We start from the raw sequence: 27270 nt of genomic DNA, 5'->3' as shown, positions 1-27270 counted from the left end.
AACGGAGAGCATGCAAGATCATAAACAACACATAGATATAAATTGATAATCAACATAACATAGTATTCTCTATCCATCGGATCCCAACAAACACAACATATAGCATTACAGATAGATGATCTTGATCATGTTCGGCAGCTCACAAGATCCGACAATGAAGCACATAAGGAGAAGACAACCATCTAGCTACTGCTATGGACCCATAGTCCAGGGGTAGACTACTCACTCATCACTCCGGAGGTGACCATGGCGGTGTAGAGTCCTCCGGGAGATGAATCCCCTCTCCGGCAGGGTGCCGGAGGCGATCTCCTGAATCCCCCGAGATGGGATTGGCGGCGGCGGCGTCTCTGGAAGGTTTTCCGTATCGTGGCTCTCGGTACTGGGGGTTTCGCGACGAAGGCTATTTGTAGGCGGAAGGGCAGATCAAGGGGCGTCACGAGGGGCCCACACCGTAGGTCGGCGCGGCCAGGGCTTGGGCCGCGCCGCCCTATGGTGTCGCCACCTCGTGGCCCCACTTCGTTAGCTCTCCGGTCTTCTGGAAGCTTCGTGTGAAAATAGGCCGCTGGGCGTTGATTTCGTCCAATTCCGAGAATATTTCCTTACTAGGATTTCTGAAACCAAAAACAAGTTAGAAACAAGAATCGGCTCTTCGGCATCTCGTTAATAGGTTAGTTCCAGAAAATGCATAAATATGATGTAAAGTATGCATAAAACATGTAGATATCATCAATAATGTGGCATGGAACATAAGAAATTATCGATACGTCGGAGACGTATCAATGATGCACACACTGTCACCATTATATCATGAAGGAGGAATATAGTACTTTAATAACATCACTAGAGTAGCACATAGATTAATAGTGATACAAATCTCATCATATGAATCTCAATCATGTAAGGCAGCTCATGAGATCATTGTATTGAAGTACATGGGAGAGAGATGAACCACATAGCTACCGGTACAACCCTTAGCCTCAATGGAGAACTACTCCCTCCTCATGGGAGACAGCAGCGGTGATGAAGATGGCGGTGGTGCCGATGGAGATGCCTTCCGGGGGCACTTCCCCGTCCCGGCGGCGTGCCGAAACAGAGACTCCTGTCCCCCAGATCTTGGCTTCGCGATGGCGGCGGCTCTGGAAGGTTTCTCGTACCGTGGCTTATTCGTATCGAAGATTTAGGTCAGGGGGCTTCTTATAGGCGAAGAGGCGGAGTCGGAAGGGTTACGGGGGCGCCACACAATAGGGGGGCGCGCCCCCCCTTGGGCCGCGCCGCCCTACTGTCTGGTGGCCCTATGGCTCTCCTCTAGTCCCTCTCGGGTGTTCTGGAAGCTTCGTGGAATTATAAGATGCTGGGCGTTGATTTCGTCCAATTCCGAGAATATTTCCTTACTAGGATTTCTGAAACCAAAAACAGCAGAAAACAGGAACTGGCACTTCGGCATCTCGTCCATAAGTTAGTTCCGGAAAATGCATCAAAACAATATAAAGTGTGAACAAAACATGTAGGTATTGTCATAAAACAAGCATGGAACATAAGAAATTATCGATACGTTGGAGACGTATCAGCATCCCCAAGCTTAGTTCCTACTTGTCCTCGAGTAGGTAAATGATAAAAGAATAATTTCTGAAGTGACATGCTACCAACATAATCTTGATCATACTATTGTAAAGCATATGAGATGAATGCAGCGATTCAAAGCAATGGTAAAGACAATGATTAAACAACTGAATCATATAGCAAAGACTTTTCATGAATAGTACTTTCAAGACAAGCATCAATAAGTCTTGCATAAGAGTTAACTCATAAAGCAATAGATTCTAAATAAATGCATTGAAGCAACACAAAGGAAGATTAAGTTTCAGCGGTTGCTTTCAAGTTTCAACATGCATATCTCATGGATAATTGTCAACATAAAGTAAAATAATAAGTGCAATAAGCAAGCATGTAAGAATCAATGCACAGTTAACACAAGTGTTTACTTCTAAGATGGAAGGAAGTAGGTAAACTGACTCAACATAAAAGTAGAAGAAAGGCCCTTCGACGAGGGAAGCATGGATTGCTATATTTGTGCTAGAGCTTTTATTTTGAAAACATAGAGACAATTTTGTCAACGGTAGTAATAAAGCATACGCATTATGTAAATTATATCCTACAAGTTGCAAGCCTCATGCATAGATTACCAATAGTGCCCGCACCTTGTCCTAATTAGCTTGGATTTACATGGATTATCATTGCATAACATATGTTTTAACCAAGTATCACAAAGGGGTACCTCTATGCCGCCTGTACAAAGGTCTAAGGAGAAAGCTCGCATTGGATTTCTCGCTTTTGATTATTCTCAACTTAGACATCCATACCGGGACAACATAGACAACAGATAATGGACTCCTCCTTAATGCATAAGCATTCAACAACAGATAATACTCTCATAAGAGATTGAGGATTGTTGTCCAAACTGAAACTTCCACCATGGATCATGGCTTTAGTTAGCGGCCCAATGTTTTTCTCTAACAATATGCATGCTCAAACCATTCAACTCATGATAAATCACCCTTACTCCAGACAAGACGAACATGCATAGCAACTCACATGATATTCAACAAAGATAGTTGATGGCGTCCCCAGGAACATGGTTATCGCACAACAAGCAACTTAATAAAAAATAAGATACATAAGTACATATTCAATACCACAATAGTTTTTAGGCTATTTTTCCCATGAGCTATATATTGCAAAGACAAAGAATAGAATTTTAAAGGTAGCACTCAAGCAATTTACTTTGGAATGGCAGAAAATACCATGTAGTAGGTAGGTATGGTGGACACGAATGGCATAGTTTTTGGCTCAAGGATTTGGATGCACGAGAAGTATTCCCTCTCAATACAAGGCTTAGGCTAGCAAGGTTATTTGAAGCAAACACAAGTATGAACCGGTACAGCAAAACTCACATACGAACATATTTCAAGCATTATAAGACTCTACACTGTCCTCCTTGTTGCTCAAACCCTTACTAGAAAATATCTAGATTTTAGAGAGACCAATCATGCAAACCAAATGTCAACAAGCTCTACAATATTTCTTCACTAATAGGTGCAAAGTATATGATGCATGACCTTAAACATGAGCACAACAATTGCCAAGTATCAAATTATTCAAGACATTATACCAATTACCACATGTAGCATTTTCTGTTTCCAACCATATGACAATTAACGAAGCAGTTTCAACCTTCGCCATGAACATTAAGAGCTAAGAACACATGTGTTCATATGAACCAGCGGAGCGTGTATCTCTCCCACACAAGCATTTATTCAGAGAATGAAAATAACAAAAATGAAAATAAAAGCACACAGACGCTCCAAGTAAAGTACATAAGATGTGACGGAATAAAAATATAGTTTCACTAGAGGAACCTGATAATGTTGTCGATGAAGAAGGGGATGCCTTGGGCATCCCCAAGCTTAGATGCTTGAGTCTTCTTGAAATATGCAAGGATTAACCACGGGGGCATCCCCAAGCTTAGATCTTTCACTCTTCTTAATCATATATCATCCTCCTCTCTTGACCCTTGAAAACTTCCTCCACACCAAACTCAAAACAAACTCATTATAGGGTTAGTGCATAGTTAAAAATTCACATGTTCAGAGGTGACACAATCATTCTTAACACTTCTGGACATTGCACAAAGCTTCTGAAAGTTAATGGAACAAAGAAATCCATCCAACATAGCAAAAGAGGCAATGCGAAATAAAAGGCAGAATCTGTCAAAACAGAACAGTCCGTAAAGACGAATTTTTTAGAGGCACTGGACTTGCTCAGATGAAAATGCTCAAATTGAATGAAAGTTGCGTACATATCTGAGGATCATGCACGTAAATTGGCAGATTTTTCTGAGTTACCTACAGAGAACCCTGCCCAAATTCGTGACAGACAGAAATCTGTTTCTGCGCAGTAATCCAAATCTAGTATGAACCTTACTATCAAAGACTTTACTTGGCAAAACAATGCAATAATGATAAGGAGAGGTTGCTACAATAGTAACAACTTCCAAAACTCAAATATAAAACAAAAATTTCTGTAGTAAAATAAAAACATGGGTTATCTCCCAAGAAGTGCTTTCTTTATAGCCATTAAGATGGGCTCAGTAATTTCAATGATGCACTCACAAGAAATAGTAGTTGAAGCAAAAGAGAGCATCAAGAAGCAAATTCAAAACAAATTTAAGTCTAACCCACTTCCTATGGAAAGGAATCTTGTAAATAAACAAATTCATGAAGAGCAAAGTGGATAGCATAGGAAAACTAGACAAGTGCAACTTCAAGATTTTCAGCAAAAAGAGAGGTGTTTTAGTAACATGAAAAATTTTACAACCATATTTTCCTCTCTCATAATAATATACAGTAGCATCATGAGCAAACTCAACAATATAACTATCACATAAAGCATTCTTATCATGAGTATCATGCATAAAATTATTACTCTTCACATAAGCATAATCAATTTTATTAGTAATAGTGGGAGCAAATTCAACAAAGAGCTATCATCAAATATAGGAGGCATATTGTAATCATAATTAAATTTATCCTCCATAGTAGGTGGCACCAAAAGACTACTATCATTATAATCATCATAAATAGGAGGCAAAGTATCATCAAAGAAAATTTTCTTCTCAATGCTTGGGGGACTAAAAATATCATGCTCATCAATACCAGCTTCCCCAAGCTTAGAATTTTCCATATCATTAGCAACAATGGTGTTCAAAGTGTTCATACTAATATGTTCCATAGGTTTTTTAATTTTCGCATCAAACCATCCATGTCTTAACTCAGGAAATAGATTAAAAAGCTCTATGTTGCTTTCCATTATGCCTAACTAGTGAAATAAAACAAGAAACAAAAAGATAGAATTGCAGGATCTAAAGGAAATAGCTTCGAGCACTTACAACGGCACCAGAAAATAACTTAGTTACCTGGGACCAGAGTGTGAATGCCTTTTACCTTTCCTCCCCGGCAACGGCGCCAGAAAATAGCTTGATGTCTACTCACGCTTATTTTCCTGTAGACAGTGTTGGGCCTCCAAGAGCAGAGGTTTGTAGAACAGCAGCAAGTTTTCCCTTAAGTGGATCACCCAAGGTTTATCGAACTCAGGGAGGAAGAGGTCAAAGATATCCATCTCAAGCAACCATGCAATCACGATACAAGAAGTCTCTTGTGTCCCCAACACACCCAATACACTTGTCAGATGTATAGGTGCACTAGTTCGGCGAAGAGATAGTGAAATGCAAGTAATATGGATGTATATGAGTCGTAATAGCAATCTGAATAAAATATGGCAGCAAGTAAACATGCAGTGGAATAGTAAATAAACAGTGACAACGGCGCCAAAAAATGCCTGGTCGCGTGCAGTTGACGTGGGAGATAGGAATCTTTGTGGTGTGACTTTTCTATTCGGAGACAAGGCCTAGAGATCATACTTTCACTAGTGGACACTCTCAACATTGATCACATAATAAAACCACTCTACACTCTCTTGTTGGATGATGAACACCATTAATTGTGTAGGGCTACAAGAGCACCTCAATGCCGGATTTAACAAGCTCCACAACATTCGATGTTCATATTTAAATAACCTTAGAGTGCATGATAGACCAACGCAATTATACCAAGTACTAACATAGCATGCACACTGTCACCAGGAATAGATCACATCAATACCATCATAGTAATAGTTAACTTCATAATCTACAAGAGATCACAATCATAAACTACGCCAAGTACTACATGATGCACACACTTCACCATTACATCATGAAGGAGGAATAGAGTACTTTAATAACATCACTAGAGTAGCACATATATTAATAGTGATACAAATCTCATCATATGAATCTCAATCATGTAAGGCAGCTCATGAGATCATCGTATTGAAGTACATGGGAGAGAGATGAACCACATAGCTACCGGTACAGCCCTTAGCCTCGATGGAGAACTACTCCCTCCTCATGGGAGACAGCAGCGGTGATGAAGATGGCGGTGGTGTCGATGGAGATGCCTTCCGGGGGCACTTCCCCATCCCGGCGGCGTGCCGAAACAGAGACTCCTGTCCCCCAGATCTTGGCTTCGCGATGGCGGCGGCTCTGGAAGGTTTCTCGTACCGTGGCTTATTCGTATCGAAGATTTAGGTCAGGGGGCTTCTTATAGGCAAAGAGGCGGAGTCGGAAGGGTTACGGGGGCGCCACACAATAGGGGGGCGCGCCCCCCCTTGGGCCGCGCCGCCCTACTGTCTGGTGGCCCTGTGGCTCTCCTCTAGTCCCTCTCGGGTGTTCTGGAAGCTTCGTGGAATTATAAGATGCTGGGCGTTGATTTCGTCCAATTCCGAGAATATTTCCTTACTAGGATTTCTGAAACCAAAAACAACAGAAAACAGGAACTGGCACTTCGGCATCTCGTCAATAGGTTAGTTCCAGAAAATGCATCAAAACAATATAAAGTGTGAACAAAACATGTAGGTATTGTCATAAAACAAGCATGGAACATAAGAAATTATCGATACGTTGGAGACGTATCAAGGAGCGGATCCGACTCGGAACCTTCGACACCGCGCATGAGGCGGCGCGAGCCTACGACGTCATCGCTTGGCGCCTCGGCCGTCCCCGCCGGCACATGAACTTCGACGACGTTTGGACGCGCGAGCAGGCGGAGATGCTCGCGCCGCCGTCGCCGATCGTCACGACCGAGCAGCGGCGCCGCGCCCGCGAGCTCGAGTAGCGTCTGCGCGTGGCGGAGTAGGACGAGCGTGTGCGCCTCGAGTGGGCGCGCGCTTTCCCGGAGGACGTCGCCGCCACGGAGGCATTTTACGCACAGAAGAAGGAGGCCAAGGCGAAGGCGGCCGCGAAGAAGAAGGCCGACCGCGACAGGCGCCGCGCTGAGTCGGCGGCGAGGAAGGCGGAGAGGGCGGAGAAGGCGGCGCGGAGGGCGAAGAGGGCGGAGGAGAAGAAGAGAGGCGCCGGACCGTCAACGAACATGCCGACCTCCTCCTCCTCCTTTGAGTGGACGACCACTACGGTGTTCGACACGACTCCGACTAGCGGATCGTCGGACTTCGATTGGGAGGACTCCGAGTAGTTTAGTTTAGTTTAGTTTAAATAAAATGTCTGTATTTGTCGAACTTTTAATATATTTCGTAATTTCAATTAAATTTTCATAATTTTATTTGATTTGTTTGATCCGTTTCAAACGATATACAAAAAACTAGCCGTTCGCGTGACGGCGCGCGCTATATTTTATAGCGTCCGAAGGAGGCCCTATTTTACCGCCCGCGCATGCGCTGCATTTTGGCGCGTCCGGTGGGGCAAAGTGCGGCAAAACGCGCGGCAAACGTTTACAGCGCGTCGGAAGGGAGGTATAGCGCGCCGAAATTTACAGCGTCTGTTGGAGATGCTCTAAGGGCATCTCCGTCCGCCGGTTACAAAAATGCATCTGGTATAACCTCCAGCGGAGCGACGCAAAGTGATCGGGTTGTCTGCGGTGATGCAAATCTGACTCAAATATACGTCTCGGATGCGTCTCTGCGGACGCTGCGCGGACACGCAAAGTGTCCGCTCGCGTTTGCCGGACGTTTCGTCTGGCCCGCCTGGCAGTGACCCATCATCGACGCGTCTTCTCGGCGGCGCCAGTACTGGCACCGAGCCGTCGCTTCGGCAGTCTGCGACCACGTAAATGGCGATGCCTCGTGTGGCGCGCGGCCGTAGCCTACCTCTGAGCATGAAGTAATGGCGATGTCACGTGTGCCGCAGTCGTCGCCCTGCCTCCGATCTATATAAACAGGGGCGCGAGCATCTCATCTCCTCCCCACAAAACCATAGCCGCCGCACAACCTCCACCGTAGCGGCGCTGCCGCTCAACCTCCACCGGAGCCACCATGAGCAGCGCCGACCGCGGCCAGGCTACCGCGCCTCCACCTCCACTTCCCACTCCACCTCTCCGGTCTCGAGCTCCGACAAGGAGTTCGACGACGACGACAACACCAACCTCCTCGACCCGGTCAGGAACGTCAAGGCCTTGGCTGAAGCGGAGAAGGAAGCAGAGGAGGAGCGGGCGGCCCATGCGGCGATCGACGCCGAGATGGAACATCGCAGGGTGGCGGCCGCCGCAACCACAGAGGACTCCGACTCCGACATATCATGGTCTTCCGACGACCCTGATGCGCATACCCTGGAGGAGAGGGCGGCGGAGCAGAGGGCTATAGTCGAGTCCTTCAAGACGCCAAGGACGTCGCCGCCAACGTGAGGCTGCGGCAGTGCTTGCTAAAGGACGCGGGGGCGCACCGAGCCCTAGCGGCCGCACGGGAGGCGGCGGAGAAGCAGGCGAGGGAGCGACGCAACGACAGGGTCGGCCCGTCAGGTAGCAAGTAGTCTAGACTTCTAGAATTACTTTGTATAGTTTCTTTTGCTTTCAAATGTACTACTTTCTATGCTTTCAAATATGTTGCAAATCTAAAAATGGATCGCTCCGGTGGGAGCACACCTAGACGCAAACGGACGTGCGGACAAAATATGTCCGTGGGGAGACGCAAACGGACGCTCGCGACCACTTTTGGGCGTCCGATATGCGTCGTCCCGTTGGAGATGCCCTAAGAGCAAATACAATAAGGTCAGTCAGCTGGCTATAAGGGATAAAATATTATATTTTTGCTTAGTTGAAAGAGATTAGGAGAGAGAAGGAAGGTGAGCTTACTATTGTATATGCTAGCTATAAGTTAACTATAGATGACGTGGCAAACTGTTATAGCCGGCAGCCGGCTACACTATTATTTTCCATCTATTCTGATTTAGGAAAAATGAGACAAATTAGTATTGCATTTATTAGTACTACTTGATATGTGAATAACCAATCCAAACTACATTGAAAATAATAACCTCCAATAAAAAGAGCAAAACCACATCGTTTTCAGTGTTGCTGTTGACTAAAACCTAGAACGTAGAGTATTTTAGAACAAATTTTGGGGTTAGAATATAGACTATTTCAGAATGGTTGGAGTACTTCCGTACAATGCTACCAGCACATGATTATTCATTTTTCGAATAGAATCATGGCACTAAAAGAAACGTCGACCAATACAAAGCACTTCAATAAAAACGGAAATTACAACGAAAATTTTAAGATGCCCATCATCTTTAACATCCAAACCATGTCGACGGTGTGCCACCGCTGCCGCTTCTCCTTGAGATGGCCTAACATTGTTGGTTGCGGGTGGGAAGTCGCCGAATGGGTCTAGAAAGACCACATATGTCCCTGAGACGAAGAAGAAGAAGGAATAACCGCGATGAAGCACCCTGAAGATCCGGAGATCTCCCCAGCCAGAAGAAGTTCTCGAAATTACACCACTCCCACAAGCTTCTCGGCGTCGCCATCGAGATGGAGCTAAAGCAGAAAAGACTTTATTAAAGAAGACGTCGCCGCCACCATCTGAACGCCCCCCACCAAACCTTAGCCCTAAAGCCGAAAAAACGTAGCCCTCCAATCGATGGGGACCGAGATCCACCCCGCCTCCATGGCCCAAAGGCCACATAATTGGAGCAGCTCGGCGGCGCCGGCGAGAGGCGGTCTGGAACCGTGATCATAATCGCCTCTCTGGACTCCGGAGTACACGATTATTCGATCACTAAGTTATAGAGATTTCAGGAAAGGAGGAATTTCCTTTAGACTGTTCATTTAAAATTTGTGATTTTTTTCTAGACTATATACTTTTAAATTTAGGCAGTATGAAAATTGGCATGCACATACATACGCGCATTCTGTACCTAGAAAAGTTTTGTTCAAACTTTTGAAGAAATGAAAATACCAATTTTTTTTTGGATGGCCGATTCAGCTGAACCCAGATTAGTCACAAGTTTTGACTCGGCTTGACGCTCTTAACTTATGTTGCTTCACACCAATGTTAAAATGAATCAGGATTACTTGAGCCTTACTCACCAGGTAAAGACATTGATTTACGGACGATAGTAAGCATTAAATATATACTATGTGTATAATTCAGTAGTTGTGTGTGTATGATAAATATGCTTACCACCACCTTGTTTAGGATAAGAAAAAGTGTCAAGCAATTGACCATGATTTTTCACCTGCACGATGCATGATAAGGTCACTGTCCCTATGTGTGTAGTTCAGGAGTTGTGTATGATACTATGATACGATGTATTCCTGTACTTTTGAGTTCCCATAGAATTGTAACTGTTGATCTACCTCTTTTCCGTATTGCGCACAGTTCATTTTGCCCGTGTCGTTGATGCATCATCCATGAGTTCTTTTTCCTATTAATGTGATTTGACCTCATGGCTGATACATAATCCATACCTAGGTATGCAAATGTCATTTTAGCATGCTCACAACACAAGTCATATTAATAATCCATGACATGCCTGATAGTCAATAGATGGTTCTCTTCTCTTAGTGTAACCCTACCTGCTTTGCTGCTCACTCTGAAATGTTTGTATTGTGATTCCAATGAGATTGCTAAATGTCAACAAAAATACTGATGTGGATTTTCAGTATTTTTTAAATATATTTATGGGGTATTTTATATTTTGTGAGAAGTTATGGTTATTGGTGGTTTTAGACGATGTAGTGTTTCACAATCAGTCCCTGAATACCTATGTCAAATTGGTTGCTCATCGATCCTCTTGCATCCCGATGGACCTTGCGAAATTCATAACTCTAATGAACGTGTTTTGTGGCCCCGATCTAGATTCATCATCCATGCCTACTTGGATGGTAGCTTTCCAGCAGAAAAGAAGCAGACATTCTAAAATTCTAGTACCTGGGAGTAGCGTCGTCTTTAAAATTAAAAATAGCCCCACACAGCAGCAGAGGAGCTGGGTAAAGCGCCTAGGATCTTCAAAAAGCTGCAGTGGAATTAAGGTCAGGGAAAGGGGCATCATGTCAGCAGACAGGTCGGCACGCCGACACATCGAGAACTCGAGAGTGGCCACAGCTCCCCATCACTCCGTCCATGCGACGGACCAGCTAGCGACACCATTCGGGAAGGCTCGGTCCAAGATCGAAAGAAAAGCTGCCGGAGGAGAAAAGGTCCGTGAACAAGGCAAGACGCCGGCCGAATCATCTCTCCGATTATTATACTCGGACGCCGTGCCGTTCACAGCCGAACTTCCGGCCGTCCTTCTCCACGGCAAGCTCCAGTTTCTTCGCCCCCACGTCGCCGCTGCCGTCTATCCCACCAATGGATTGCCGACCGAACCAAGTAATTCCAATCCTTAGCCGAACATCAGATGCTAGCTTTATCCAGCTCTAGAAATAAAGTTGGTGTATCTTAACGGTATTCTCTCTCCATTTTTCAACGAATAAGGCGAAGCTGTCGATTGGATACTTTTTTTAACAGAACAACATACAAAATCGAATTCTACATGTTTAGTTCAAGGGTGAAAAACAGGATTTGCGTTCTCTTTTTCGAGCTTTTTCTCTAATTAAATATTGCTCCTAATATTTAAAAATTGTTGGTATAAAATTAGCTCTTTAGAAAGTGTTTTTTAATACGAATCCAATGATACTAATTATGTACAATATAAACAACATTGTGTTGCTTAATTTTTTCTGGTTAAATTTCATCTTAAAATGCGCGTGTGTCTTATTCATCTGGTTTTGGAAAAAAAATCCAAACAAGATCTTGTAAACTTGAAAAACCGTAAGAAAATTTGAAGTTTTTCCATGAACTGAGCCATGCAAACCATGAATAGCCACACATTTTATGGGACAGTAAACCGGAAAACGGTTGGTGGAAGATATTTTTCAGGACGCTCGTCGGAATCCGGCCAACTCCCGTCGCACCGTCCCAATTTCTCAAGATCGCGGAGGCGTGGATGTGGATGCCGTCCGCGTGGTTGAGCGCGAAGTTGTCGCACCACCGCAGCAAAGGCCAGTGCCATCTGAAGAAGATCACAACGCCACCGCCTCATCTCCCCTCGCAGCACGACAGGAAGGAGAAGAAAACGAGATGGAGCTCCACCTCTCCATCTGCCACCGAACTAGATCACAACTTTATTGAAAGAGACGACGGTCTTCTCCTCCACTACCAGCTCCGACCAGAGAAGCATGGCAGCAAGAAAGAAGAACCCTAGATCCCAGATCTGGTCCGCCACAAACTATCGGCATGAAGCCATTCTCCACATGGGTAAGGCGACGAAAACCTAGACTACTCCGCACAGAGGGAGGCCGGCCTCCTCTCCGTCCTCCACTCCGGCCGACGAGGCCACCGGAGGAAGGAGAGAGAGAGGAGCTGGAGCAGATGAGGCTACTCTGGAAAGAAGAGAGGAGAGAGAGAGGGAAAGAGAGGAAATGAGAAGCCCTTTGTTAGTTCTAGATCGACCAAGATCTAAATTAGATCTAGGTCAATTTTAGAACCTCACTGAAAATTGCACATGAACTAACCGCGTCCACACAAAAAGAAAATATTGGTTGCTACTTGGAAGCATGGGTGCTTGAGTAGGCACCAACATATTAAAAAAGAGTAAGTGCACATGCTTGATTATATAAGCATTGCATCCTAGATAAATGAAATTTACGCATGTGGTAGATAGCGTGTCAATGTTCTCTCTCCTTAAGCACGTACTCGGTTCGGTGGGTCATGAATAAAATTGAACCTACGCAAAAACAAAAAATTGCAACAAGAAAACACGGAGTGTTAGTTTTTAACTGTGCGTGTCACACAAATTGACTTGCGTGATGAAACGTAAACAATGGCTAACACGCTAATTAACTCGCCGGACCTGTCAACTATCTCGTCAGTCCTCACCGGCTCCCCTAGCCGGCGTGTGCGACCGCGTGAACGGAACGCGCCGCGCCCCAACAAAAAAAAAAAACAAAAGCAGCTCCACTGGACCGACGTGTCCTGACTCGGCCCCGGTCCCAGCACCAGCGCAGCACAATTACCATCCCAGGAGGGCCGAGCGAGTTCCTTCCGGAATCTCCACGAGACCAAAACCAAAACCGTGACAGCCCAGAGAAGAGGGAAGAGAGGCACGCAGCCCCAGCCAGCCAGCCAGCGAATTCCCCTTTCGCCCGGCCGCCCGCGACCTTGACAAATTCTCCCCGGAATTTCGCCGGGAGGCAGGCCGATCGATCGATCGATCGATTCGCCAGGGGCGCGGGGATGAGCTTCCAGGACCTGGAGGCCGGCCGCGGGCCGCAGCGGAAGGCCGCCCGGCCGGCGGGGCCCGGCGCCGGCGCGTCGCAGGCCGTCGCCTCCGGCGTCTTCCAGATCAACACGGCCGTAGCCACCTTCCAGCGCCTCGTCAACACGCTCGGCACGCCAAAGGACACGCCAGACCTCCGCGACAAGATGTACGTCGCCCTCTCACCCTACCTCTCATCGCCCTACCTACCCCCTCCCCTCTCTACGGTTTTCGGTCGATTAGGGGACGAATTCTGCGATCCCGGGCAGCGCGCCGTGACGATTTTGGATGCGTGCGCGGAAGAATTTGGGGGAGAATTCTTCCGCGGCCCGAGTCTGATCCCCAATTAGGGTATGCCTGTTTCATGGACGCGTGCTGTGCCAATCGATATCTGTCAGTCGGGGGTTGCGTACGGCTTAATTTCCCCCATCAATTTCCTTTGGTGATTATTATTGTTATTACCGCGCCTCAGGTTCACGTCTGCCTGTTAGCCTTTGCGCACAAGTCTAATTGGGCAAATCGCTGAATCAGCCCATACGCGCTAGATGAATTGAAATGTTCTAGTGCCTGTTTGTTCTGACGAAACCGGTGTGATTTAACTCATCTATTATAACATGGCCATCTATTGTAACTTGGCCATGCCATCTTTCAGTTCGTAATTTCATAACTTCGCTAAACCTGGCTCCACTTAACTTGATGGTTCCGATTAGTTCGCTTGGTCGACTAACTACCAGTTTGCTGTTGCCTGCAGACACAAGACGCGGACAAACATAACACAGCTGGTCAGGGATACATCCGAGAAGCTTAAACAAGCGAGCGACGCGGATCATCGTGTCGAAGTTAGCGTATGTGCCTATCACTTTCTTGTACACCTGTATACCTCTGTTTGAGTTATCTTTGTAACCTCAATTGTTTCTTCTTTTCTTCTACTTGTGTACTTGTATGCGGATCTTCGTGTTGAAGTTAGCACTTGCATCTTTTTGTTTCATATAAGTATACTATGGCTTTCGTATCACCTTTAGTTTATTAAAAAAAATCAACTAAATTAAATGATTTTCTCTTTGGTTCTTATCTTCCCTAAACAGGACCGATAACTTTCATTAATTTTGTTATTTGCAACTTGCAAGTAGGTATGAAAGTAATGTTGATCTTAGAGTTCAATTATGGGCTTATGGTAATTAACCTGTCCAATTCGTGTACCCTGAGAGTCATGGTATTCTTATTGAACAAATTGAAATAAAAGTCTTTAACTAATGCACTAGGAAATTAAAAATTAAATCAGCTCCTTTCATCGATAGCAAGCCTTTCCTTCATTCTTAACATGCTCAGTCATTCTATTTTCTTGCATGGTGGCAAACCCTCTATGACAAAATTTACGAGCAACTCTTGGAATCATGAATATAAGACCAAATATGCCACCCACATTTCTCTTATATGGCGTCTTTACTCATAGTTGCCAGAATTCTGGGTCGGTAGGGTGGAGGAATGTGAATGCGGGACTAGGATTGCTGTGGCTGAAATCAAGGGTCAAAGAGGGGTGCTGTTTTAGGGACGTTATTTTGGGTCACGGGATGCGACCCCGAAGAAACAGCGTCGAATAGTCTGGGTTGATGCTCCCTGTCACAAAACTATTTCAGAGGAAAAGAGAAAAAAAACTGCCTTTTCATGGTACTCTACGTGCATCCCTGAAGTCCACTAAAGCCCAATAGCCCACTAGACCTGCCTTTTTCATTCTCCTTCCCTAACTCAACTCAGAACCTGGATTCGTGAGCCCGCCGCCACTGCTTCTTCCTTCTCTTGTTCAACGGCCGCACCTCCATTGCTCCATGTTCTCAAGCAACTGCTCACCTCTGCCATCAAAGAAAGCTCCAGTGGGATGGTGAGGGATTTGGGGTTGGGGGTCTACTCATCTCCCCGCGTTCGCCTGTCTGGGCTCAATCGGCTGCGCCCCATCGATTCTTTTGGGGTCACGTTTCGGTCACCGAACCTTCTCGATCTAGACTTTGACCTGGACCCTTGATTTGGGTTGACAACCCTGGTTCCTGGGACGCGGTTTGACCCCTGTTTCCGGCTACTCTGGTCTTAATTGGATTTAGTTTTCCATCTTGGAATCTTTGTTCCTCTATGGCTTTGTTATTTGGTTGTGTTTTTCTGTTTCATACGTGCTGGTGGTTTACTCTCTACATAATGCGTTTCTGACCATGCATTAATTAAACTACAGGCTACCAAAAAGATTGCTGACGCAAAGCTAGCGAAGGATTTCCAGGCAGTCCTAAAAGAATTCCAGAAAGCTCAACGGTTAGCGGTAGAGAGAGAAGCTGCATATGCACCTTTTATTACTCAAGCGGGTTTACCACAGAGGTAATATTACTCAGGCGAGCTGCCTTTTTTGCTTTGAAATAAAAGGAGCTCTTTTTAGGAGTGCATACTGTATATTCTTTTCTAGCTAGTGCATTAACCTTTGGTACTAGAATAGTCTAATCAAGCCACATCATGTTGTATAATTTTTTATATACTTCCTATGTTCCAAATTAAGTGACACAATTCTTTTTTTCTTCCAAAATGAGCGAACATGCACACTAAAACGTGTCTAGATACATAAGCATCTGGAGCAAATCCGACCAAAGATGCGTTAGTTAATAGCGCGGTCTAATTAATGAAATAATATATTGATCAGCCAAGTACAGGAATATGCAAGTGAACTCGACTGGATTCCCTTGCAGGACTACATTTGTTCCCTTGTAGCACTTGATTGCAATTGCACACATTTCGTTTTTCAATGATTTGGCTCTCTACAGTCTTTGCATGCCTCCGTGGCATCTTCTGGGACACTGTATTGAAATTTATGTGAACAATAGAGGACTAATACAACCATGTCATGAACCTAAACCTGGAAGTGTATGTTCTGGTCCATTTTTATAGGATTGCTATGCACACTATTACCTCTGTTCCGAAATATAAGCCTTTAGCCCTTTAGCTTTCTAAAAAGTCTTATATTATGGAACGGTGGTAGTAGATCTTATTTGCCCATGTTATCCATTGACATGGTGGTCTATTGTAGTAGAAGTTTCTCTGCACTGTTTTGTCATTGTCCTCACATGATAAACAACCGTCTAGAAGTATTGTATTCTCATTTTTTTATTTTTGTAACTCTATACCTCTTAAGGAATTAATACTAATTATTTCTTTTAGCTAGTGTAAACAAATTCCATTACTATAGTTTCCAAAGGTCTAATCTAGTATTAATAAATCTCTGCAGCTATAACTCAACTGAAGTGAACAACGGTGCTGATAGGTTGGCTGAACAGCGCACACAGCTTCTAGAATCAAGAAGGTGAGTTAACAATATTGTTCATATCTGTTTTATTGAACGTGTTACTGTGTATACATCTGTGGGTTCTGTTTTCTTGTTTTCTTGTTGTAAATGTGAGAGAGGCATCTCTGTAACTTCATGGAGTTGCCTGGACATATATACCCTGTATTTGCCGTTCAAGAATTTGAGCCTTCTTATGTTTATACTTATTTGCATCTCTGTAACTTCATGGAGTTGCCTGGACACATGTACCATGTATTTGCTGGTCAAGAATTTGAGCCTTCTTATGTTTATGGCTTATGCGTAATAATTTAATATCTGAAGTAAGGTAAATTTAACCTTTTTGTTGTACTGTAGGCAAGAGTTAGTTTTCTTGGATAATGAAATCGTCTTCAATGAGGCCGTTATTGAGGAGAGGGACCAGGGAATAAAAGAGATTCAAGACCAAATTAGTGAAGTAAACGAGATCTTCAAAGATCTTGCTGTGCTAGTCCATGATCAAGGAGCAATGATTGGTGTGTGATTCCTTTTCATCTGATATATGAGACTACCCATTTCAATAAGTTAAAGTACGATACTGTTTATTTTCCCACTGTTTTTCTGATTGTATTATTCCTCCTGTACTGCAGATGACATAGACTCTCACATTGACAATTCTGTTGCTGCGACTGCACAAGCAAAAGGCCAGCTTTCAAAAGCTGCTAAAACTCAGAAGTCGAACTCTTCTCTGGTACATTTTGGAGCCCATTCCTTGTTTAACATCCTCAATGTCCATTCTCCACTCGTTTGCCAAAAGAATATCTTCAGTCTCCTTAATCTTTGATCCCCTGATTTCCTTTTTGCAGATATGCCTGTTAATGGTTATTTTCGGGGTGGTGCTGCTCATAGTGATAATAGTCCTTGCAGCCTAGCAATCTGGAAGACACCTGGTGCTCCAAAATCTGGTCAAGCCTAGCGCGGCGAATTCCTTCATAATTTAATTTTGCTGTGCAGTCAGGAATGTATCTAGGTCTCCTCCTGGAGGTTGTGATATGGTGGTGTTTGTGGTAATGGTGTGTGTTTGGGTTGCGTGGTTTACATAAGTAATCAAGTATACTCGCTCGTTCGAGTCTAGCTCATTGTTTCGCCCTGTTAATATCTGTGATGTAGTATCTCTGAGTGAGTGCTGTAAGAACGCGGAGGTTAGTTTATATCACATGGGTTTGAAGTTTCTCGAGTTGGTAAGAAGCGATTCTGAATTTCTTTATACCAAATGTGATACTGATTATCTTTAAGTTGTCATGACTTGTTACTCTGAGTTCTCTTAATTCTTTTTCATGGGAAAGCCATCATGCTGTATGTTATTATTAAACAATAGTTACATTATAGTAGTAATTAACTAAGCTCAAGATAAAATGAGGGGCCGCCCAGTTACTTAACAGTTTGAGTAAGTACTAGACCTAGATAATTTGTGCGCCACAGCATTTTTCTGATCTTAGACAGTGGTTGAACTCGTTTCCGTCGTCAGTATGCACAAATTGTTTTGTTCCATATTGTAAGACGTTTTGGTAAACTAATTGGGATATTCACTTTGGCTCATGGGAGCATTTGCTCTCACTATGTGAATCTATATTTTGAAGTGTCAAAAAATTCTAAAGTAAAATTTTTCATGTACATCTACACATTTTATATTCGTGCACAAGTTTTCAAAAGAAACTAAAAAAATTTGTGGCTACACGACTATGTACAGGATATTTTTTTTTGTCTTTTTTGCACACGCCACATAAACTGTTGTTTCTCCATGAAAACTTGTGAACTAACAAAGAATGTCACGATGTACCCCAAAAAATTTATGTCAGATTTTTTTGACATTTTTAAAATTATTTTTTAATTATTTTGTATAATGGAAGCATTTGCTCCTATGAGCCAAAACGCCACCTCCTAACTAATTTGGTTTGCCAATACATGTCTTATAATATGAACAGGGTATATATGTACAAGAAGGTGCGCCGGGCACGTGTTTACGAGGGATGCCGACACGTATTTATGGGAAACGCGGGCACGGCCTCCCGAACTATAGAGACGGCTGTCCCACACATCATCCTCCTTACCGCCGTTCTCCATATTTTTCATACAACAATTTAAATTTTAGCAAAATAATAATTATTGATACAATAGTTTAATATAGTTTAACACAAATACAAATGAAATTATTTATATAATAATATAAATTTTAAATCATGTGTTGGCGGCTCCTCTCCTTGTCCACATATGCACAACCAGATCCACCTGAAGTTGAGTATGAATATTTGCATCTTAGATTTCTACATGCATGTCAAGGGAGCCACAAACTCTTGGGGTACATGCTCAACCTAAGCACGAGGCTCTTGATAATCAAATGGTTGATCATCATCTACTGGTGTGTCACGCTCGCTCTCAATGATCATGTTGTGCATGATCACACAAGCGTTCATCACCACCCACATCTGAGACTCCGACCAAGTGAGAGCAGAGTACCTGACAACACGAAACGTTGCTGGAGCAAACCAAAATCCCGATCAACATCCTTGCGAGATGCTTCCTGGCATGTCGTAAAATAAGCATCCATCTCTCAACGGTGGATTAGGGATTGTCTTTTCAAATGTAACATATGTTGGATAGATACCAGGGCTAGATAGTACCCTTTATTGTATGCATAGCCGTTAACCTCAAAGTTCACGGCAGGAGCTTGTTTCTTAGCTATCCTGGCAAACACCGGAGAGCGCTGCAACACATCGATACCATTGTGGATTCCTGCCATGCCAAACAAAGCATGTCAATCCAGAGATTATAGTCTGCCACCGCCTCAAGAATGACACTGCACTAACCTTTATGCCCCTTGTACATCCCTTGCCAAACAAAAGAGAAATTCTTCCAACCCCAATGCATGCAGTCGATGCTTCCGAGCATCCCAGGAAACGCTCGAGCGACATTTTGTGCCATGATCCGAGTTGTATCATCTGTCGTCGTGCTCTCAAATAATCTCCAGAAACACCTCTATGACAGCTCGGCAAAACCTGTAGATAGTCTTGCAGCATGTCGACTCCGCCATGCGCAGGTAGTTATCGGCTGCATCTGGGGGAGCTCCATATGCAAGACAACGCAATGTAGCAGTGCACTTCTGGATTGAGGAGAAGCTCCACATATCGGTGCAATCTTGCTTGCACATGAAGTAGTCGTCGTACTCTCTGACGTCGAAGCAATCTTCATGAACAGATTGTTGTTCATCCGGAATTGGCGGCGAAAATCCTTCAGCGTGTGAGTTGCATCATCGGTGAAGTAGTCGGAGTCAAGCAGCAACGCGCCGGCTTGATGATGCTGCTCCTGTTCTTCTTATTGCCAACCCTTGAACCGCCGCGTCGAGGCGCGACCAAAGCCACAATGGGTTGGCAGGGACGGAGGAGGCTCGCCAGCATCAGCTGCAGCTGGTGCCACTGGACAACGGCAGTGTTATCCTCCTCCATGAACAGCTGCGTCAACATCTCGTAGTCGTTGTCCATCACGGAAATCCTCCGAACACCTTGCGGGCGGGACGAAAGGACGATCGTGGTGACAGCCTCCTAATGCCAGTGAGGAGGCTAGACGCTAAGATCACGTGCCGGCGGTTTCGATGGCCAGTGGTTTCTGGACAGGCGGGGTGGAAGGCGACCACGGGGGAGGCGACGACGACGGTGACCCAGAAGGGTAGGAGGCGGACGGGGCGGGGTAGGAGATGGGGGAAACACACGCGTTTGGCTCGCAGAAGGGTCCCGCGGGCATTTTTCTACATGGGCAAGGGTGCTGGCACTCCCGATTTGCACCCCGCACGAAGGGGGCCGGCATAGGGTTACCAGCGATTCTATTGGGGTCGAAACGGTGCCGGCGCTTTATTGGGCGCACCGATGTGAGTCCAATTTTACCGCTGAATCTGAAATAACTATCGGAGACGCTATTGGGCTCGCCGATGGAGATGCTCCAAGATGAGCACAATATATGTAACAATTATCAATCCAAGTCCATGTAAATTTACATTCCTTCTAACCTCCTGATAACTTCCGTGCGACGGTGGGAGTAATCAAAGTTTTAATTGGTGTTCACACAAAAGGTTCACTTGGTTGTGTACCAAATAATCTTAATACCCCTGTTCATAAATAGATGTTTTAGATTTTTTAAATTTAGATGTATGTAGATACAAATTTTGATATATCTACATATATTCAAATTTAAACAAATGTAAGATATCTATTTATAGATGGAGGAAGTAGTATATACAGAATATTGAGCATATAAAGACCAAACAACTTTCAGTTCGTATGACTAGTCTGACATATATTTTAATACTTTTAATGTTTTGAATTTTTTTCTTCTTTGGATCGATTTAACAGACGCGCACAGTTTAAGACAAACTTTATCCATTAATTTAATCAACAAACTATAAATAGTATGTCTATAAAATCTATACATACATAGATTTATATTCATTCTTTTAAATGATATAATTATTATGGCATATATTATATATTTTATTAACTAAAATAATGGTCAAAGCAAGTTTTTAAACTATGTGTGTGCGCCTGTTAAACCGATTCAGATGAAGTAAGTTTGAAACCTAGCAGTCGATGCATCAGCGTCATCGCGGATATAAAATTTCAAAATCCAGCCATATGGCATTTGCTCATGCTTTGAGAATGTCTCCCAAATCCCAATCCCAGAAGCAACGGTCGAGCCCCTCGTTTTCTAATTTGCGTAGCAACCGCTCCCCGCAAAATGCTCCATAAACCCAAACCCTCCGATTCCCCACACACATTTTGAAATCTCACCTACAGGAAGAAAGAAAAAACAAAGAGATCCGTTCCGTTCCGATTCCCCCCCTCTTCCATGGCCGCTCCGCCGCCGGTGCTCACCGTGGCGGTGGAGAAGGGGCCACGCCGGGGAGAGACGCGGCAGTGCCGCGCGGGCGCCGCGCTCCGCGTCGGCCGGGTCGTCAAGGGCAACGATCTCGCCGTGCGCGACGGCGGCGCGTCGCAGCACCACCTCGTCATCGAGTTCCTCCCGCCGCCCGGCGCCGCCGGGTGGGCCGTCTCGGATCTCGGGACCTCCAACGGCACGCTCCTCAACGGCGCGCCCCTCGTTCCCTCCGTCCCCGCCCCGCTCTCCCACGGGGACACGATCAAGGTCGGGGATTCCACCGTGCTCGCCGTCTCCATCGCGCCCGATTCGGATCCGAACCCTGTCGCCAACCCCACCTCGCGCCACGCGGCGGCGGCGGTGGACGAGAAGCCCCCTGCGGCGACCCGCCGCGGGAGACGGAATATTAAAGCGGCGACAGCGGCCGAGGCTCCCGAAGCGGAGAAGGAAGAGCCAGATGCAGCGGCAGTGGTGGTGGACGAGAAGCCCCCTGCGGTGACCCGCCGTGGCGCACGGAGTAGAGCGCCTCCGGTGGCTGAGCCCCTCGAAGTGGAGAAGGAAGAGCCGGACGCTGCGGCAGTGGTGGTGGAGGAGAAGCCCCCTGCGGTGTCCCGCCGTGGCACACGCAGCAAAGGGCCTCCGGTGGGTGAGCCCCTCGAAGTGGAGAAGGAAGAGCCGGACGCAGGGGCAGTGGTGGTGGAGGAGAAGCCCCAGGTGGCCAGGCGCCAGGGCGGGCGGAAGAAGATGGCTCCGGGGCAGATGGGTGAGACTGCAGAGGCACCACGCCAGTGTGAGCAGAAGGAGGCCCCGAAGCCCTCTGAACCAGAGAAGGACGATGAGGAGAAGGAGGAGGTCATGGTACCGACGCGCCGCGGCAGTCGGAGGAGCGTCACAGAGCCCCCTAAACCGAAGGAAGAGGAGAATGCCCCTGCAGTGACACGCCGCGGAGGGAGGAAGAAGAATGTGGCGACCGTTGCCCCTCCGCCATTGCCTCCAAAACCGAAATCTGTCAGGGGGCGGGGTACAAGGGCTACTGCAAGCACCACCGTTCTTCAGGAGGAGCAGGGAGGAAACGAGTTGGCTGCGTCAAGAGCGGAGACAGTGAACCTGCTGTCTCCGACTGCGGTGAAGGGTGGTGAGGAGCAGAAGGGTTTTAAGGTGGCAGCTGGGGATGGAGGGGTAGAACTACAAGATACTGCAAAGGCATTAAAGGATGAAGAAATACCAAAAGGGAGGGACAATGCTCATCATGCTGCTTCTGACAATGATGCCAATGCGGCCGCAGCAGAGCCCACTGGAGAGATGGAGGAGGCTGCAGAGGTAAACTGCCACAGGAGGCGGATGAAGGTTGTGGAACATTATGAACCTGAGAAGGACGGGGAGGAGACCACCGTGGTGACACGCCGTGGCGGGCGGAAAGTGTTTATGGAGCAGTCAGAACCAGGGAAAGATGATGATACCACTTTGGTGACACGCCGCGGCCACGGCAGGCAGAAAAAGCTCGCCGAGCAGCCTGAAACAACGAAGGACGTGGAGCAGACCACGGTGGCGACGCGCCGTGGCGGGCGAAAAAAGGCCGCTGATCAGCTTGAACCAGAAAAGGGCATGGAAGAGACCACTATTTTGACGCGCCGTGGAGGGCAGAAAAAGGTAGCGGAGCAGCCTGAACTAGTCAAGGAAGATACTGAGAAGGAGGAGGGTGCCCCTGTATTGGCACGTCGTGGCGGGAGGAAGAAGAATGCATTGTTGGTTGCCCCTCCGTTGCCTGAACTAGTGAAGGAAAATGACGAGAAGGAGGAGAGTGCCCCGGCGTTGACCCGCCGTGGCGGGAGGAAGAAGAATGCATTGTTGGTCGCCCCTCCATCACTTCCCCTGAATACGAGCTCCACAAGAGGCCAGGGAAGGGTTACAAGGGCTAGTATGACTGTGAAGGCATTAGAGGAGGAACTGCCAGAAGGGAGGGCCAGGGCTAAGCTTTCTGCTTCGAACACTGTGGCTCATGCGGCTGCAGTGCAGCTCACTGTAGAGATGGAGGAAACTTCAGAGGCGCCTCGCCGAGGCAGGCAGAAGAAAGCCATAGACCCCCCTGAGCCAGAGAAGGAAGATGAGGAGAAGGAGGATGCTATCAGGGTGACGCGCCGCAGGGGGCAGAAGAAGGATGCAGTGGTGGCATGCCATGCCGGGAGGAAGAAAGATTCCACGGTGATCGCTCCTCCGCCCCTGCCTCCAAAGACAGCATCCGGAAGGGGCCGCAGAAGGGTTACAAGGACTAGTGCGAGGAACAATGTTCTTGAGAAGGACGCCAAGGGGGAACAAGAGGAAGATGAGGTGAATGTGCCAATAGAGCAAGCCGGGAATCTGCAGATTGCGATGGCAGTGAATGATGGTGAGGATAGAGAAGTAAAAGGTGCTGCGAGAGCATCGGAGGACGACTCACCAGAGGGGAGGGACAGTGTGAAGCATGCTTCTTCTGAAAACAGGGGCCAGGAGGATCAGGGTGGTGTGCACTGTTCTTCCAGAGTTCATTCAGGATCTAGTGGAATCCCCAATACTACAAGCAAATATAGAGAGGTGAAGTAAACATTTAAGTCAATGAAGTAATACATCTTGATATTTTGGGATGATGTACTTATTTTAATTAATTGCTGCAGGATAGAAAGCTGAAAGCATACTCAACTCCCTTCGATGTCAGGGTGGATAGAGCTCTGAAGAAATATTCTACATGAGTTGCCGCTTGCTAATGATTAAGATTAAATGTACTGAGTATGATGTGTCGATAGGCTCTTTCTTCTTTATGTAGGAAGAAATGCCCCATAGAGTTATAGTCTAGATCCAACTGAATTTTGTGTACATTGAAGTGGAGATGCATGTTCCCTGCCTATGGCAGATATAAAATTGCCCAAAATTACTTGTTTGAGCCTGTGCATTGCAAATAACTCTGAGGAAGCTGCTTAGGTTTTTCCCCTTGTTTCTTCAATTCCATATGTCTTACCTTTTCTCCCTCTTCTTATTTTGTATGATATCAGGAGTGCTGGAGTTATTATGAAGCGCCTACCGTCACCTTGATTTGGCAGGAGGTTGCCTGGCGCAAAGAAGGCAAGAACAAGATAATCATGGTCATTTTACAGTTTTCGTTTATAGTGGCATTCTGAGGTCTTCTTAGTTATCCTTTTCTGTTTTTAGACTGAAAAAATGCATTATTTTAACTCTGGATGGAATTCAGCATTTTCGGCTTAGTGTTCACTCAAATTGACCCATTATACTCCCTCTGTTTCGAAATGTAGGGTGTATATTGATTGGTCAAGACAAGATTTTGACAAACAATTACTTCGTCAGTATGTGGTTTATTTTTACAAAATCAGTCAAAGTACTTTTTAACATGTATCCAGTGATAGAGTGTATATTGATTGGTCAAGACAAGATTTTGACAAACAATTACTTCGTCAGTATGTGGTTTATTTTTACAAAATCAGTCAAAGTACTTTTTAACATGTATCCAGTGATAGAGATTTTATTTCACATAAATTGCATACTAATTACAACTGTTGGTCAAATGTTGTATTAACCAATCAAAATATGTTGTAAGCTTAGTAATTTACTTTGCTTGACGATTCATTCAGTTTGTTCAGATGATTTTTCATCCAGTTTGTTCAGTTGACTCTTCATTCAGTTACAGGGCTAACATAAAGAAAACACCAAAGAAAGGGTATCAAAGCCGAGGAAGGATGAATTTGAATACTTGATAGGGTTTAGTAGAGAAGGTATCATGATCAATGTTGGAACTGTTTTTTCTGAATATAGGTTTGAATATTTTCAGTTTATGATCAAGGTGGGCTTTCATGCACTGTTATTGATCTCAAAGACTTCTGGGTGTTCTTCCAAATCATAAACTGTCATCCTCCATTCTTCATTTGTTGTCTGGACTCACCCTACTTGGTGCATGTGATTTTTCTTGTGCATATTCACACTGTGCCTCAAGAAATTGTGACCTATGTGTAACTTTGACACAAAATCAATCTATGTAGGGCTTCACAGTTCACAATAAACAAAAGATCTGACAAAAGAACATAAGACCAACATAGTTTGGATAAAAATTCCCAGCATTCGATAGTAAATATGTTAAGGGTGAAATGTCTATTGGCTGTCATATAAACGGGCAAAATTATATGATACTTGAAGTTAAATATAAATACTACTGGTTTCCCATTTAAATATTTATTGGCTGTTACACAAATGGTTCAGTTTACCTCCTGTCACACACGTGAACATTGTACATAGGGACTATGAACTCAATTTTGTACATATAAAATAATACAAATAGATCATCTGAACATTGTACATAGAATATAATATTATGTAGATTATCTGAACATTGTACATGTAAAGTAATACAAGTTAAACGTAAATCTCCCAGATTTGGAATGTGAATCCAATTGAATTTTGTGTACACTGCAATGGAGATGCTCACTCCTATGGCAGGCACAGAAGCCCAAGAAAATTGCTTGTTTTACATTGCAAATAATTTCGAGGATTATTTCTGTGTTCCATTTTCTTACCTTACCGTCCAATTCCTCTTTTAATATGACATCACGTGTGCTTAAGTTGATGTGAAGCGCTACTGGAAGCTGACTGAAGCTAAGATTGCAAGATCAGCTTCACAGTTAGGACTTGCAGTTGGACTCAGAGTTTCTTCCGTTTAATCATTTCCTGCAACTTACACTACAAAAGCATGCTATGGTCTTTCTAAAGGGAATTCAGCATACATTTATTTGTTGGCTTACTGCTAGTTCAAACTGACCCAGTATAGTTCACTTGGTTTGATAGCTCATTCCATTCTTCTCATGCAATTACAGCATGAACATAAGAGAAAAACCAAAGGAAGTATATGAAAGGAAGTTCTATATTTTCCAAGTTTATTAGAAAAGGTATTTTGATCCATCTTGAAGCAATTTTGTGTAAACTGAAATGGAGATGCATGCTCACCCCCTATGGCGGGCACAAAGGTCCGAGAAAATTGCTTGTTTGCATCTGTACAATGCAAATAATTTTGAGGAAGATGGTTTGGTTATTGCCCTTCTTTTGGTGTTCCATGTTTCTTACCTTATCGTCCTGTTCTTATTTTGTACAGTATGTCATAGTCAGGGTGTTGAAGTTGATATGAACTTCATAATTGGGTGTTCACTTTTTCCGTTTCCGTATTTCCATTCTGTTCCCATTTTTCCGCAGAAAAGTCGTAAATTTCCGCTCCACTTTCACCCCAAATATGAAGCACCACCGAAAAGGCCAGTGTCACCTTGATATGACTGGAAGCTGACTGAAGCAAAGATTGCAAGATGACCAGCTTCACAGTTAGGACATGCAATTGGTTTCTTTTTGACCCATTCCTGCAGCTTACACTACAAAAACATATTATATTGGTCTTCTAGAGGGAATTCAGCATATAATTTTTTGTGGCTTACTGTTATTTCAAACTGCCCCGATATTGTTCACTAGGTTTGACAGCTCATTCAATTCTTCTCATGCAATTACAGGACTGGCATAAGAGAGAAACCAAAGAAAGGACAATCAGATGTCAAGAAGGATGAAATTATATATTTGCCAAGTTTCCTAGAAAAGGTATTATGATCCATCTGGAAACAGTTCTGCAGAATATGGGTGACATATAGTCCCAAGTGGACTTTTTGCAACTCTATTAATTTTGTAGACTAATGATTGTTCATCCAGATCTTTATTTGGGGTCCTCCATTTTTTCATCGTGAAATTCTTTCACCTGCCACGCCTCTTGATATTTTGAACAACATAGAGGTTTTGACAACATATTGACCAAAACCTCACAATAAACATGAGGAATTTTAACAAAACA

At 44.8% G+C, this 27270-nt stretch overlaps 2 protein-coding genes across 2 annotated transcripts; both read left to right on the top strand.

Annotated features, from left to right (window-relative positions):
* Window positions 1-12995: 12995 nt before the first annotated feature.
* LOC127342306 (syntaxin-22) lies at window positions 12996-17776 on the top strand. Its single transcript, XM_051368239.2, has 7 exons — window positions 12996-13358; window positions 13941-14034; window positions 15411-15550; window positions 16449-16523; window positions 16860-17017; window positions 17132-17232; window positions 17348-17776. Exons 1-7 carry the CDS (start codon window positions 13168-13170, stop codon window positions 17411-17413), a joined length of 825 nt encoding a protein of 274 aa, XP_051224199.1. The 5' UTR covers window positions 12996-13167; the 3' UTR covers window positions 17414-17776.
* Window positions 17777-21250: 3474 nt separating this feature from the next.
* LOC127342305 (uncharacterized) lies at window positions 21251-24324 on the top strand. The gene is made up of 2 exons (XM_051368238.1): window positions 21251-23978; window positions 24059-24324. Exons 1-2 carry the CDS (start codon window positions 21378-21380, stop codon window positions 24131-24133), a joined length of 2676 nt encoding a protein of 891 aa, XP_051224198.1. The 5' UTR covers window positions 21251-21377; the 3' UTR covers window positions 24134-24324.
* Window positions 24325-27270: the final 2946 nt, after the last annotated feature.

Source organism: Lolium perenne, chromosome 3 (genome assembly GCF_019359855.2).
Source record: "Lolium perenne isolate Kyuss_39 chromosome 3, Kyuss_2.0, whole genome shotgun sequence".
Taxonomy (NCBI): Eukaryota; Viridiplantae; Streptophyta; class Magnoliopsida; order Poales; family Poaceae; genus Lolium; species Lolium perenne.
The sequence above is the reverse complement of the archived record's forward strand: the minus strand, read 5'-3'. Positions and strand labels throughout refer to the sequence as shown.

Bases quoted from the DNA above. Each gene is read 5' to 3' on its own strand.
- LOC127342306 (XM_051368239.2), top strand. From the start codon at position 13,168: ATGAGCTTCCAGGACCTGGAGGCCGGCCGCGGGCCGCAGCGGAAGGCC. The intron at 13,359-13,940 runs GTACGTCGCCCT...TGTTGCCTGCAG, and splicing joins CCAGACCTCCGCGACAAGAT to ACACAAGACGCGGACAAACA. The intron at 15,551-16,448 runs GTAATATTACTC...AAATCTCTGCAG, and splicing joins CAAGCGGGTTTACCACAGAG to CTATAACTCAACTGAAGTGA.
- LOC127342305 (XM_051368238.1), top strand. From the start codon at position 21,378: ATGGCCGCTCCGCCGCCGGTGCTCACCGTGGCGGTGGAGAAGGGGCCA. The intron at 23,979-24,058 runs GTGAAGTAAACA...TAATTGCTGCAG, and splicing joins CTACAAGCAAATATAGAGAG to GATAGAAAGCTGAAAGCATA.